At 49.6% G+C, this 14339-nt stretch overlaps 2 protein-coding genes across 2 annotated transcripts; both read right to left on the reverse strand.

Moving 5' to 3' along the window:
• Nucleotides 1–2979: 2979 nt before the first annotated feature.
• On the reverse strand, nt 2980–7878 carry FSUBG_5242 (general RNA polymerase II transcription factor TAF12; the record flags this gene model as incomplete). Its single annotated transcript, XM_036683318.1, has 1 exon — nt 2980–7878. One exon carries the CDS (start codon nt 7876–7878, stop codon nt 2980–2982), a length of 4899 nt encoding a protein of 1632 aa, XP_036539162.1.
• Nucleotides 7879–8947: 1069 nt separating this feature from the next.
• On the reverse strand, nt 8948–11530 carry FSUBG_5243 (Mechanosensitive ion channel family; the record flags this gene model as incomplete). Its single annotated transcript, XM_036683319.1, has 1 exon — nt 8948–11530. One exon carries the CDS (start codon nt 11528–11530, stop codon nt 8948–8950), a length of 2583 nt encoding a protein of 860 aa, XP_036539163.1.
• Between the last annotated feature and the right edge of the window lie 2809 nt (nt 11531–14339).

A 14339-nucleotide genomic window follows, 5' to 3' on the forward strand; every position in this document is an offset into this window, starting at 1 on the left:
ACTCATCTGGTGCGGATGTCTCACATAGAGCGTGCTTGGGATCAAGAACCAGCCATTCTAGCCCCGGGCATCCATGGGCGACAAACTCATTCAAGGCTCTGACCGGTATTACTCCCCAGTCTGACCCGTCTTCATTGAGAACGGCAAAAAGACGCTTGACATTCCGAAGTCTTACTGTTTGGATGAGACTCATGAAGATTGGGCCGATATCTTGGTGTACATGCAGTGACTCTAGTGATTCTGGGGTACATATGTCGGGCATCGTGTGGTAAAAGTTCTCTCCGTCACTATCGCGTGATGATATGTCCCGGACAACACGCAGGCTTTCCCATGTTGGCTCTCTGCCTACTTGGGGGCTCCGTCGGCCGTCAAACAGCGAAGGCCTCGCGCCAGTCTGCCAGGCAATGTGGGGGATGCCAGTTCAACATTGACAGAGATGGATACAAGTGGCATCTCTTGCAACGCTTGACGGACCAGTGTTGGTAGCTCGTCGCTGGGGAACGAAGGAAGGTAATCTTGTGCTTGCCGATAGCTATGTTGATCGGACTGTAGTGGTCGTCCTCCCAAAAAGAAGATTGCAACATGACCCTTTCCAGCGAGATGAACATGTCGGACTTGTCATAGAGGTCGTGGCAAAATATGAACCGATGATCGAATGAGTGTCTTAAGGCCTTGTTCTACGACATTCTCAGAGCCTCTGAATGCCATACGGCAAAACAATCGAGGACCAAAAAGCTGTCTACACTGTTTAGGTATTTTCGTCAACGTATCAAGACTGCTTGCATCCAGCAGCTTGATAAACATCTCGTGCAGCTCTGGCGGAAAGTTTGTCGAAAAACTGCTATATTTAGGAACCACTTCGGACTGAAATCGATTTGATGGTTGTCCAGCAAATTTGTTTGTGAATGTTTCGCTGATATCCTTCTCCAGAGCCTGGGAGTTTCCCGGAGAATTATGGGATTTCCAGCGCATCGCAAGATGAACAATGATTCGGTGCTGAATTGTTCTCTGGTTGGTGTCTCTCTCCGCAAGAGCACCCTTTCGAAGACCAGCGGCAAGTCTCTGGAAGAAAATAGAAGAGGCGAAGCTCGGGCTGCGTCCGGATTGTGACAGTTTCCAGTGCTCCTAGCATTCTGTTTGTAATTTAACATCCATCCAGCGGAGGCGCGCTGACGATTATGGAGGTGAACATGCTTAGGTGGTCAAAGAGCATGCGAATGATCCTTTTCAACTGCTCAGAAGAAGTTTAGACCCCTGGTAGTCGAAGGGACTGTCTTGGTCTACCTTGACGTCCTGGGAGACGGGGTTGGTGCGACCTGTGGACGGCTCGCCAATGCTGCAGTTTGGCGACTTGCGACTTGGGCCAGCACCTCAAAGAAACTCAAGACACCTTTGAGAGAATATTACCACGTCGAAATCAAATGCTCTGACGAGTAGCATATCCCCAGCTAGTGGGGTTAAGGGCAATATCCTGACGCTGAGCAGATGGCAAAAAGAAGAAGGTTGCTGTGGTTCTCAAAGACTTGGAAGTCGAAGGCGACTTGAAGATCTTGCACTGCTAAAAGTGTTGATAGGCGCGATCTATCATAAGACACGACTCCAGATACAGGAAGTGTTCTTGTTTTTCTGACATGTTGTCAGCATGGGGACTCTGAAGAAAATGAGATCGTCAGATATGAAGAGACAGGCACGAAGAAGAAAGACGTACAGATTCGTTGTTTTGGCATCCAGGAAGAGAGGACCACCTCTCGTAGCTGGGAGCTGAAGTCCGGCTTGATACTATGTCCCGAGAACTATATATATAGAGACAAGATGTCCTGGATAGGCATCTCATCTTTTCTTGTGTGTAGGATGCAAAAACAAAGATGAAATGACTGAAGAGAGAGAGAGAGAGAGGATAACCCGGTAGTGAGCGCGGGGCGCGAAAGATATAAGAAGGGAGGCATGTTTGTTTTCATGAAGATTTGTGAGGTGCTGTCCAAAGTTTGCGGGGTGACGAAAGCGAAGATGGGAAACAAAACAAAAGTAATAGCTTCATCAAGCACTAGCAACTTCGCTTGGCGTTGTGGTCTCGAGCGCTGAAGAACTGCTGTTTTCAGATTTTGAAAGCATCGTCACGAAGCAGTCTAAACAGAATAGCGATGAGTGAGTACCATCCCCTGACTTGGGCGAGAGATGAAGTGTAGAGAGGATCATGAAGTATGAAGAGTGAGGGAACCGGGTGTTGAGCCAGAAAGAAATGTTTGGTGATAAAGAAACCATTCTGAGACGCGAATGTAATGGCGCACAAGTGAGGACAAGTATAAGGAGTTGCCTCATAGGAATTTAGTGATAATCCCAAGTTAAGTGCCAGGCACTGCCAGATCACTGCCAGTATCATAAAAATTCTGCTGCTCCAAGCTTCTCTAAGTGCACCGCATCATGCCTCTCTGGACGCCCTCAATTCGATACTGTACGTATCCAGATGTATGAGATCGACCAGAACCAGGACATCTTAGATCCAGTGCAAGATCTTGCTCGAATTCTTAAGCGAATGCCATGCCAACACCCTTTGTCCTAAAAGCTGTACTTGTATACTTAGAAATATTCAGGAAAACTCAGGTTCGCCTTCAGATATTGTTTGTATTTATCGTTAACTTACACCACGGGGATCATCGTTCAACTGTTAGGTAGGTGACTCACCTCTGCCAAAACAAACAAATATTGTCTTTGCGTGTGTTGTTGAAAACACTTCTCAGAGCGAGCTGGAAAATATTGCGTCGATTGTTTTGAGCGTGCCACTCCAAGGGAACTCAAACACCAGCAAACAGGTTCGATAGAACAGCCAACTACCAACTCTTGATTGTTGATTACTAAGTTTTCTATCAAGATTTCCCAATTAAGTTCCTGTTCTTATACAATCTCGAATCCTTGACAATAGATAGTGAACTCCGCCATATGATCGCTAAGAAATGTGAGGCCATGTATACAATCAAGATATCAGTAGTCCCAGTCATCGTCATCTCCCCAGTCTCCACCAGAATAGTCTACTACTGGTTTCTTTGCCCATTTGTCTTCTGCGACTGGGGCAGCTGGTTTGGCAGGTGCCGGTTGTGATATATCCGAAATTGGGTTGGTATTGTTGTTGTTGTGTTGATTTTGAACACTGAAATTGGCATAAGCCGCTGGGCGATGATCAGCCTTGTGTGGTGCTGGCTCCTTGTTCATATGTGAGTCCCGTGTATAAGGTTGGACAAACTTTGGCTCGTTGGGTCTGGAGGGCAACGGTGCTGTAGTGACCTCGTGCTTGGAAGTGTTGAGCTGAGGTGTGGGCTCAGGTCTAGAAGCAGGCCGCTGATATTGTAGGTTTGAGGGAAGTGGAGCAGCCTCTGTTCCCACACGAGCAGTCTCTGCAGATATTCTCGGAGTCACATCCGAGCTTGACTGAGAGTCGCTGTTCAGATGGACTTGAGATTTGTTAATCATGTCAGTCGATCTCCTGTGAACTTGAACGATGGAAGGTTTCAAAACAGGCTGTGGCTGGGCCTGAGCCACCTCGATGGTTGTGATTGACCCAGCGTCCGAGAAGCTGTCTCTTCTGTAAGAAGACACGCGACTTATCGAGGAAGCAGCCGCGTCCGACAAGCCGGGGCTCACCGCAGGCGGGGGTGGAGATAGAGCTCTCTGGCTGCTTGGATGAGGTTGAAGGGTGTTTGATGCAGCAATTTGTGGAGGTTGAGGCGGCTGAGAAGCTTTAATCTGGGGCAGAGGTGCTTGTTCAAAAGCCTTTGGTGGGGTTGGGGATGGTTGTCTTTGAGATGGCGCTTGTCGCTGAGAGATGTTGCTCGGTTCAACTCCGACAGGAGGAGACATGGAATTTTCTGGCACTTTAGGAGGTAGAGCCATAGGCTGTGTAGCCGAGACTCCAACAGATGACCCTCCCGTTGCGTATCCTCTAGGTTCGGGCTGTCGATCTCTTGGTGCTGAACGCGGGGGAGGAAGTTGGCTAGGTCTAGACATCATTTGATTAGACTGCGGTTGCGCTTGAACCCGTTGGGTGGGCATTCGTTCCTGTTGGGGAGGTGACTGTCGGTTCTGGGGCGGAAACTGCATCGCTTGAGGAGAAATTTGGCTCGACGGTGTCGGTTCTGGCCCTAGCTGGGTATTGGTCTGTCCTTGCTGTGGTGGCATCTGTCTGTACTGAGGTGTTTGCCGTTGTTGAGGGGGCAATTGCATGGGTTGGGGGAGAGGCTGGCCTGTCTGGGCTGGAGGTCCTCCTTGGTGAAGCATCTGTCCAGACTGGGGAGGCATTTTGCTTGACTGCTGAGACACTTGACCGGTCTGGGGAAACTGAGCGGCTTGATGCGGCAGTGGTCCAGTACGAGGAAGTGGTTGACCAGGTCTGGAACCCATCTGGCCATGCTGAGGGGGTGCCTGGACGGGCTGAGTTGGTGGTTGAGCTGGTTGATGCATCCGCCCAGGTTGAGATTGAGGAGGCATCGTATTTCCCTGAAAGCCTGACTGGGCAGAAGATATAGGTTGCCCGGGCTGCCATACAGCTTGCTGAGCATACTCTCCACCGCCCCAATTGGGACGTCCAACAGCAGGTGATATAGGTGAAGAAATGACTGGCGTAGTTGGACTATGTGAAACAGATTTGGAGCCACCCTTCAACCACTTAAGCCACTTCTTTCCTTCCTTGCCTTCCTTTGCCCCGGCGCTTTGTGAAGCCTGAGTTGGCATCTGCATAGAGACTGGGCGAGAGCCCTGAGGTGTCATAGGCTGCATGCCAGGCTGCCATTGTTGTTGGTTTGGAGGAATCTGAACTTGCGGTTGCACTCTCCCGTTGGAACCTTGGCCATGATAAGCCATTTGTTGCTGTCCATATGGAAGCATTGGGCCTGCCATTGGACCTTGTTGCATTTGCCCAGGAGGAACAGGTCCCTGAGGGAACTGGGGCTGAGGAGGTAGTTGTCCTGCTGGACTGACTGGATAAGACGAGCGTTTTTGCAACCTCGTTGGCGTAGGCTTAGGGGCCAGCGCTGGAGGCGTTGGGGCAGGTGCAGGTGCAGGAGGAGGTTTATGGAGAACGTTCTGCACCGGTGTAGATATTTGCCCAGGATGAGGAGCTTTCCCTTGAGCATGGGATGGTATCATCTGGTTTTGCATATGTTGCCCTTGTGATCCAGGGCCTTGCTGTGGAGGCACGGCCGGAGGCGCTCTCGAATCTCGGGCAGACATTTGTTGGTTTTGAGGTTGGGGTGCATGTCCTTGTGAGGGTTTTCGCTGCAACTGCTTCGGATTCTGAGCTGCCATAGGAGCACCTGGAGGAGCTTGCACTTGATGCAGAGCCTGTACTGTATGGCCTTGTGGCATTGGGCCCTGCTGTCCTTGGAACTGGATAGGTGAAACATTTTTCGGGCTTTCAGCTTGCCAACTTGTTCTTCGACTTCCCATCGGACTTGGTTGCACAGACGAACCTACTGAGCCCTTCCTTATGTCTGTTGATACACTTACAGTCGAAGACCGACTCACAGTTGCGCTCGGAGCTTCTTCGTACTCCTCGATGCGTCCTAGGCCTTGTTGTCCTTGTGGCGGTGGTGGCGGCGTAGGTGCAGTGGGTGGTTGATTTTGTGCTGCAACATTTCCTTGAGGTAATTGTCGAAGGGACTGCGAACGTGATACTCCCTGAGGTGCAATATTATAAGCCTGCCCAGTTTGTTGCGACAAAGGTGATCCACGTTGGGCAGCAACAGGGTCTGCCCCGACCGAGCTACGTCTGGCATCCGTGCTTCGACTTAGAGATTTCTTGCGCAGCACGTCTCGGGCAGCAATGTTATGGCCTTGACCTTCAACGTCTTGGATAGTAAAGTATGATCCTTGTTGATACTGATTGGTCGGAACAGACGGAGGCGTTGGTGAGAAACTCTGCATTGAAGACGAAGTTTGAGAAACAGGAGAAGGGGTATAGTTCGGATTGATGCTTGAATTGGTTGATGCGCGACGACTTTGTTCCATGGGAGATGGAGTTTGAGTGGGAAATGACATGCTGCCGTGTCTCGAATCTGGCGAGACGACTGCAGAGCTAAATGATGAGTGTCGCCGGTTGCTGGCTTTGGGAGGAGATGGATCGCCAGAGCCTTGACCTGACATTTGCTTCTGTACAAAAGGTTCTTCGGGGTATGGCAGGTTCTCTCTGCGATAAACTGGTCTATCATCAGGATAAGGTGGATTGTCAACTGGGTATGGAGGAAATGGGGTTGTAGGCCCTGCAGTTGCCGATCTTGGGAGACCTTTCGGTGGCACATTCTCAATGGGACCCCGGTAAGGTAGATTTCCGCCTTGTTGCGGCCCAGGGTTGTAACGACCTTGGATTTGCTCCTGGGATTTTCCAACCATCATATCAGGCATCACACTGGCCGGTTGTTTTGGCACATATTGCTGATTCATCGTACTAGGCGGTAACACCTGATGTCCAGTTTGGATGGTGGACTGTGGTCTTTGAGAAGGCAATAGGTCAGGCACAGTGTGAACTCTTTGAACACCCATTCGCGATTCCTCAAGACGCTGTTTCTGAACAAGAGGTGCTGGAGTCATAGATTGAGGATGTTTCCCTTGTGTAGGTGGTACATATCCATGTCCTTGTGCTGGCCTTGCAGGACCAGGCACAGTTTGCTGACCCGGAGCTTTTCCACGCGCTGGTTTTAGCACAGAAGGCATATGGGACAACTCTGGTTGCTGATCCGGGACCAAAGATCCATTGTTGGCGATGCTCAGAGGAGGAGGCTGTTCAGGTTGCTTTGGCGGTATTTGAGGACGTGAAGGCTCATCGAGAGGACGCTTTGGTGGTACCTGAGGCGGCGACAGGACATTGGGCGTACCAGAGTGACCTCTATCAGGTGGCTGAACAGGACTTGCGTCCATCATTGATCCCCCAGGTTGGAAAGTCGCTCGTCGAAGAGGCGCTAGGTTTGGGGGTATATCGACAGAAATATCTGCTGGCTTATATGATTGAAAGCCAGGCGGCTTCTCCTCAGCAGGTTTCTTGGATATCCGTAAAGGCTGCATTTGTGCGCCATAGTCTCGTAGTGATCCAGGCGCAAGCTGTGGTTCGTCCTTATTCTTGGTCTTCGGGCTGGTTCGCTCTGGTAGCTCAGCCACCATAGAAACTGCAGTCTCAATAGGCGCCAGGATCATGTTATCCGCCATCTCGATCGGTGGAGGGTGTTTCTCAATATGGGCCTGAGCTGTGTCGTCAGTCGGCATCTCGGCGATAATGCCCACCGGGTCGTGCAGCGGAGGAGGCTCGACAACTGGCATCTCATGAATCTCTTCAACAACTGTAGGCGGCACCAGAATGGGTTCTCCTGTGACCGGACCCGCGCTTGTCGTCCCTTGAGCAGGCGTCGTCCTCTCACTGTCCAGAGGACTTACACCTTTGGAGGAGCTTTTCTCAACTCTTCCTTCAATTCCGCCCGCCACAACCCGCCTCGCAGCCTCCTCTTCCTCCTCTGCCAGTGGGCTCACATCATTATAAGTGCCAGGCCCCAGATACATAAAGTTCTCTGGCTGGAACACTCCATTCTCCTCATCTTCAAACCCGCCATCCCATGTCATGCTTACGGGCCGCGCCGTAGCCGACATACCATAAACTCCATCTTCCTTTTTCGGGCTCAACCTCGCAGGAGTAGTCGTGCTCGCATATCTTCGGACCTGCTGCTGCGATTCGAGGCGTTCTTCGGGCGCAAGGACTGGCGCTGGCGAAAACGTATCTATGAAGTCGGGAAACTCGTCGCCTTCCTTTGGGAAGTGGTACTGAATGTGCCCCGTTGGCTTGTACGTGTAGAACCAGCGTCGGCCATCGTAGTCGGATTCCCAACCTTCTGGTAGGCCCGACATGGTTCTATCGCTTCGTTTGCGCTAGGGAGAGGTCGATATTATTGCGCCGCTGCGATGGGCATGGCTGATGCTTGAGAGAGTGTAAATTCCGTCTTCGGAGGTGTAGAGAAAACGAGGCTTTGGTGATGTGGCCCGGCGGTTAAGGGCGAACTTCAGCTGAACTACGCAGCGACCAACCATTGGATGCAAATGACCTCAGGCAGCGATAGTTCCGGAAGGACAAAGCACAAAGGAATTGCAACAGTGATTCGGCGTTTAACGTGCAGAAACGATACGTGTATTAGCGGGGATGAAATGAATACTGCTAATATACAAACCCTCAGGTACACATTCCTTCCATCGTCAAACAAGCGCCCAAGGTTTCAATTGTCCAGCGTGATGATCCTACGCGGGAGCTGAGCGCACTCTCCACTTTGGCCGACAAGCTATGGGATCAGCTGTTTTGCTATTGGATACGGGCCTTGTAAGGCGGATTTAGAGGACCCTTTAATTACGCTAATAGCTCTAATTACCACCATGGTTTTGGTTCACTTAGACTAGGGTGTCAGCCTTGATTGAGGGGTCAACGACCTGAAGTTGGAGTTCTCCTGAGAAACAGTGTGATCCTCTAGAATGAGAGCTTTAATAGTGATCTAGAGTCTCTCAGGCCATGCCAGATGCACATACTGTTACAACTGCCAGACTATGGTAACCGATTCTCGTGGCTCGCCAATTTCTCTCTACATCAAACATTACATCACTTCCATCAGTCTAGGATCATCCCTGTATGTCCTCGCTTCCGCGGGTTCCATCATACATGTAGCTTTCAATCAATGGCGCCTCGTCTATGATACGGTCACATGGTTAGGTTGTCAAATGTTCATCACTTCAGTCTGGAACGTTTTTCAGATCAGTCAAACCAATTTGTCGAATATTCGCTGCCTGTACTCTACAATCCTATCTGACCAAAAAATCAATGCACACTCAATGTGCATGATAAAAACGCAAATAAAAGAAAATTATGCACCTCTCCAGATATACTGATCTGGATCTCTATAACGCTAGCTTTGTCATAATCTCATAACAGTCCTCAGACAATATCGCCTGGACGTCGGCTCTTAGACCCAGTCCTAACGCGACCGAACACCCGGGATCGACTATCCGTCGAAGTACGGCGATCCACTCCCGAAGAACTGGCAAGCGATCGACGCTCCTTCTCATCTTCAATTCGGGAGCCCCGTTCCTTTTCTCGGATGGAAGCAAGTCGGTGTGCTTGGATGTTGTCTCGTCTGTTTTCGAAAACATCTTGGAAGTCGTTCACATTGTTGTCAATGGAACCCATGCGATCGACGCCTCGGCGGCTGTAGGTTGAGGAAACATGGCTCAGGGGAGGCCCTTCAGAGTGAAGAGGCCGATCATGGGCGGGCTTGTCGTGAAGCTCAACGCCACCATGATCGGGCTCCTTTCCATACGCAGGAGGAGGCTGTAGACCAGACCAGTACATGGGATGCTCGCGACTGCCACCAGGCTCGATGCGGAACGGTGACTGGATACCAACGTTGACCATCTGAGTCATCAACTCCGTGACAAACTTGTTATGGCGGTTGAGTCGGAGCAGTTCGTTCTGGAAGTTGGTCTTGTGGAAGAAGATCATGTTCATACTGCACGATCGCACTTCATCAACCTTGGTCATCTCAGTAATGATGCGAGGCGCATAGTCACGCTTATTCGCCAGACAAAAGTCGGTCATACGGGCCTTGAGGTCATCAATCATGTGCTGAGGAGTACCGAAGCGCATCACCAGAGGAAGAACATCGGCCAAACCGTTTGATCGTCGCTGGTTGAGAATGAAGAGGTTGTTAAGGAGTGAGTTGGGGGCCTGCACGATGTGACCCTGCATCTTCTTAAACTCGGTGTAGAGTAGAGAAATCTCGGTCACGTAGTAATCATCGCCCATCATGGTGTCACCGGTAGATCCGTAAACAGTCACACGATCACCAACATCGAAGGGATGCTTGACAAAGACGAAGATGATGGACTGAAGGAACTCTTGGGCCGTGGCCTGAAGAACCCAGGCCAAACCGAGAACCACAGTGCCTGCGGAACCAAGAGCGGCGGCAGCTGAACCGGAGAGAATCGAGATGAAGACAATGATGGTGATGACGATGATGATGAACACAAAGACCTTGTCAAGCTTCTTAATCACTGAATCAAGGTCCTTGAGCGATGCGGCAATGGCCTTCTTTTCAAGATGGGTCTCATTGCACACGGCTTCGAACTCGTCGAGTGAGATGTCGCCGTTCATGTCCTTATCAAACATCATAAAGGCAGCTTCAGCCTCTTCTTCGGTTTCGAAGATTCTCTCCATGTCTTCGAGATAGACAAGGTCTTCGCCTTCCTTGACAGCACAACGATAGATCAGGCGGGCCAGCGTGTGAGCTGTAGACATGGTCTTGAGCAGTTCATTGACAACTCTGCGAGGGTGGTTGCTGTCGACCTTGCGGCCGATCAAATCGTTTCCAACTCGACCAGCAACATAACCGACTTTGTTCCATGCGTTCCGGGCGTTGTCCTGGAGTGTCTGTAGGGGAGTTTGTGCACCACTGGCAGAGTTGCTGCCACGTTGGAAGAAATAGTCGGTCTTTTCATTGTGGGCTTTGGCGTGCTCATAGAGATGGACAAGCTGACCAATATCTGCCTTGTTATTATCGATTCGAGTGGCATAGGTTCGCTGATGGAAGGTGAATGCGATCCATTGAATAAGGATCTTCTCGACGAAGTTGAGTGTCGCTAGAGTGAAGAGCGCAATAATGACCTTGTTCATGATATTGACCCAGTTTGGCTTGCGATCCCGGAAGTTATGGTTCAGCATGGTAGGCTCAAATGAGATGAGAATTGCAAGGAACCAAAGGAAGACTGCTGTGTGAAGGTCAAGCTGGTACCCAATATCCTTCCACTTCTTGGCGTTGGTAGATCCAAAGAGCTTTGCAACGAGTTTGAAAGTTGGGGGCAGGAGACTTGTGATCATTCGAGAAACCCAGAGAACTCCCCAGACAATCTCAAGCCAAATACCGAACCACATGAGATCGACGCCGTTGACATCTCGTCGCTTGCCATCGGACTTGAGTGCGAACGCACCAAGCAAGACAGGAATAAGAAGGATAGCAGCACCGGGGAGCAGATACACAACATATCGAACAAATCGGGGAAACTTTCTCAGAAACATCCAGAGTTTTAATAAAGAAGCATCGGGATCCACCTTCTTCTCATTATGATAGGTCTCGGCGGGAATAGGTGCATTGAAAGCATCCTCGGGCTCGACATTATGAGCACGCTTCCTCATTTGACTCGCATCATCTGCAGAAATAGCGCGCTCGATTCGTAGAAGCTCGATGTTATCGTCAAGTCGGCTGGCATCGGCGCGCTGCCCAATAGGTGATCTAATTGAGGTCGAGTCGTTTGTTTCATGTGGTGCTTGAAGAGTAGGGAATGTGTCGAGTGATGGAGCAGATTGTTTTTGCTCAGGTGCTGGGTTTGGTGAGTCTGTTCGTGCTGGTCCTTGTTGCTGCGAGGCGCTGAATTGGGATGGGTTTCGTGTTGGAGGTGGTTGTTTGAGATTGAATTCTTTCAACTCCCTCTCCTCGAAGCCATGAGGCGGAGGATCGGAACTCATGATGGCCCCTTTTGGTGATATTCACAACTCGAGGCTCTATAAAGGACAATATCTCAGGAAGCGAGATGTGAAATATCGCCGTAAGCAAAGTCTAAGAAAGACCTGCTGAATGATGGTTGAGAATGAGTGATGATATATTCTTAAGAGTTTGTCTGAGGAAGTGGGATAACAAACGAAAGACAAAGGCAAATAAGGCAAAGTAAAGTGAAGCAAGGTGGACTGATCAACCGATGATCTCTCACGACATCGATCGAATAGATTGATTCTCGCCTGGTGAGGCGATCAGTGCACGTTTGTATACGCGCAAAGATATATTGCTTGGTGTTGAGGTGTTATGATGTCGTTACCCCAAGCAATTGATCGACTTTCCGTCTCCCGCTTAATTTGTACGAAAGAGAGAGATGTTTTTCGACTAAAGGAAAAGAAAACAAAGTAGTATAGAATCTGGGGGAATTGTTGGAAACCCTGCGGGTGACGGGGATGCTGTTGAGCTTTAAGAGATCGACCTGCGACCGTGGAGCACTGGAGACAATGTAATGTAGCCAAGATGGAGGAAGAATGGGTCACCTCAGATAGGCTTGCTTGCTTGGTCAGGGAGTGAAGAATGATTTTATGGAGGTGGAATTTCTTTCATGGATATATTCATCCGATCCTACTGCCACATGTATGTTACCCGTCTTTTGCGTAGCAACTTTGCTTCGACTTTTCTCCTTCATGTTCCATGATACATACTTTTTTTTTTTCTTTCCACCATCATCATCAAGATAGGGAAACCTGCCCACACCTCCATGACCAAATCCAGCCAACACAGAAATCTTGCTCTGGCCTAGTGGTGATAAGGTCGGTCGGCCATAGCCCGTAGCCCGTCGAAAGTGGAACCACGGGGCTCAGGGTCAAGGCAAGCCACCGGCCTTCATCATCGAGTAATGTTCAGCATCCACGCCGTCTCGCCGGGAGTCAAGACATGGGGCCAAGACGGTGTGGATGGTGTCACCCGTGGAACTCCCTAAATGGAAAGCCCGAGGATGCCGCCGGGGCCACTACACCCCCCAATTCAGGGCTTTCGCTGATATAGCCTGAACTTGTTTGGCCAAAATCGGTGCAGATCACGACTGAGTTGTCACTGATGAAAACCGGCCGAAAATCAGGGACGAAAAACGTGAATGAATTCTTGCATCTGCAGTACAGGCAAAAGATAGGTCGATCTCACGCAGTCACACTCGCTAACCCGAGACAACGGACGGGCGCAAATCCACTGGAGATGCACTGGATCAGGGGCTTAAGCAAGACACCTCAGAAAATCATTGGATTTTTTGACCAAATCGCAGGGTTTAGAAAGCTGACGTCACAGCCAAGAAAACGACCGAGATGCGCTCATGATGGATCCTTGCTGTTATGCAAATGAGGCAATCTGAGGTCAACACTCTTATTTTGACTTTGCTCGATCTCTGCGATATTGACGCATTTCGCCATCTCGTATTCTTGGTGCATTAGCTGAAAATAGTCGACAGCCATGATGGTGACGATCACATATGATGATATTTGTGGTGGATGGCTGGTGGCGGATTTAAAATATTTTCTCCCCATTGATTCCCGTTCCCGTTGAGAAAATCAATCTTGTAATGGCCGTCCCCTGCATTCCTACCACACACGCGTGCGCGCACACGCATAGTGGCTTGCCGCCAGGCACTCCCGTCTTCAAGTCACTGTGCTACCTTCCGCGTCAGCGTGGGGGCTCACCAAAAACAAATTTCTGTAGGGGCAGTTTCAAGTGTGCAAAAAGAGCCTCAGATTGTGAAACCATAAGGTACTGTAGAAACTTAGGACCCTTAGACTACCACTCAAATCCTCTGCCCAGCCTCTACTCCGTAGACGATTCATGCTTGCTTCCGTCTTGCCGAAATCAAGAGCAGCCAAGACCAAATGGAATTTTGGTGCAAGCTAGCTTTACAGATGTATCCACGCAGGCGCGCTATGCTTGGGAGGCCATCTCAAGGTCAGTGAATTACATATCGTAGCATAGGTACCTACCTAGCGCACATCATCCTAAGCTTAGTCCTAAGCTTTATAATAATACATACCAAAGCTTATGATGAGACTGGGTCCTAAGAAGCATAAGCTTAGTCTTGAAATATAATTATAAGTTAAACTAATCATAAACTTACTTAGAATAATTAGAGGAAACCATTTCCAGATACTGATAATCAGCATTTCTTAATCCGCAGGCCGCGGATTTTAATATCAAGGCCCATTATTTAGAATGGAAAACAGCCATCTCTGATAATTGATCAAAGCTCAAGCTCAGGGGGTCTGAATTACTGGGAACCAATGTTACCTGTCCAAATAAAGCTTGCAAACGCCCGCAGCGCAGCCATTAAAACCCCCTGTCTCAGCGCATGTTCTATATGTATCAACGGCTGAGATAACCAACCATGAGGATCATGATAGTTTTACATCTGAAACAACCAAATTTACGTTATCATGTTTCCGAATATAATCATCCCTTATTCCTTGTTATCACCTACATTTATCGAGATTGCATCGCTATATATGCTGCTCGGTGGAAGTTTGATTCTTGTGGTGACTCGTGAGTGGCAACTGAGCTTCACTGGATTTCAATCGTCGATGCAGACCGTTGGGGCTCCCTTGGGATCAAGCAACTCACACGTCGGGTCAAGTCAGGGTCTTCATGTTGGTGTCCCGAAGGGAGACTAATCATGCAGGAAGCGTGAATGTGCGCAAGAAACAGCTGTCACAGTCGATCATTGCTTCATATTGTATGGTCTCGGGCTTGGTATTTCATCCGTCC

The sequence above is a fragment of the Fusarium subglutinans genome (genome assembly GCF_013396075.1).
Source record: "Fusarium subglutinans strain NRRL 66333 chromosome Unknown NRRL66333_c0000051, whole genome shotgun sequence".
Taxonomy (NCBI): domain Eukaryota; kingdom Fungi; phylum Ascomycota; class Sordariomycetes; order Hypocreales; family Nectriaceae; genus Fusarium; species Fusarium subglutinans.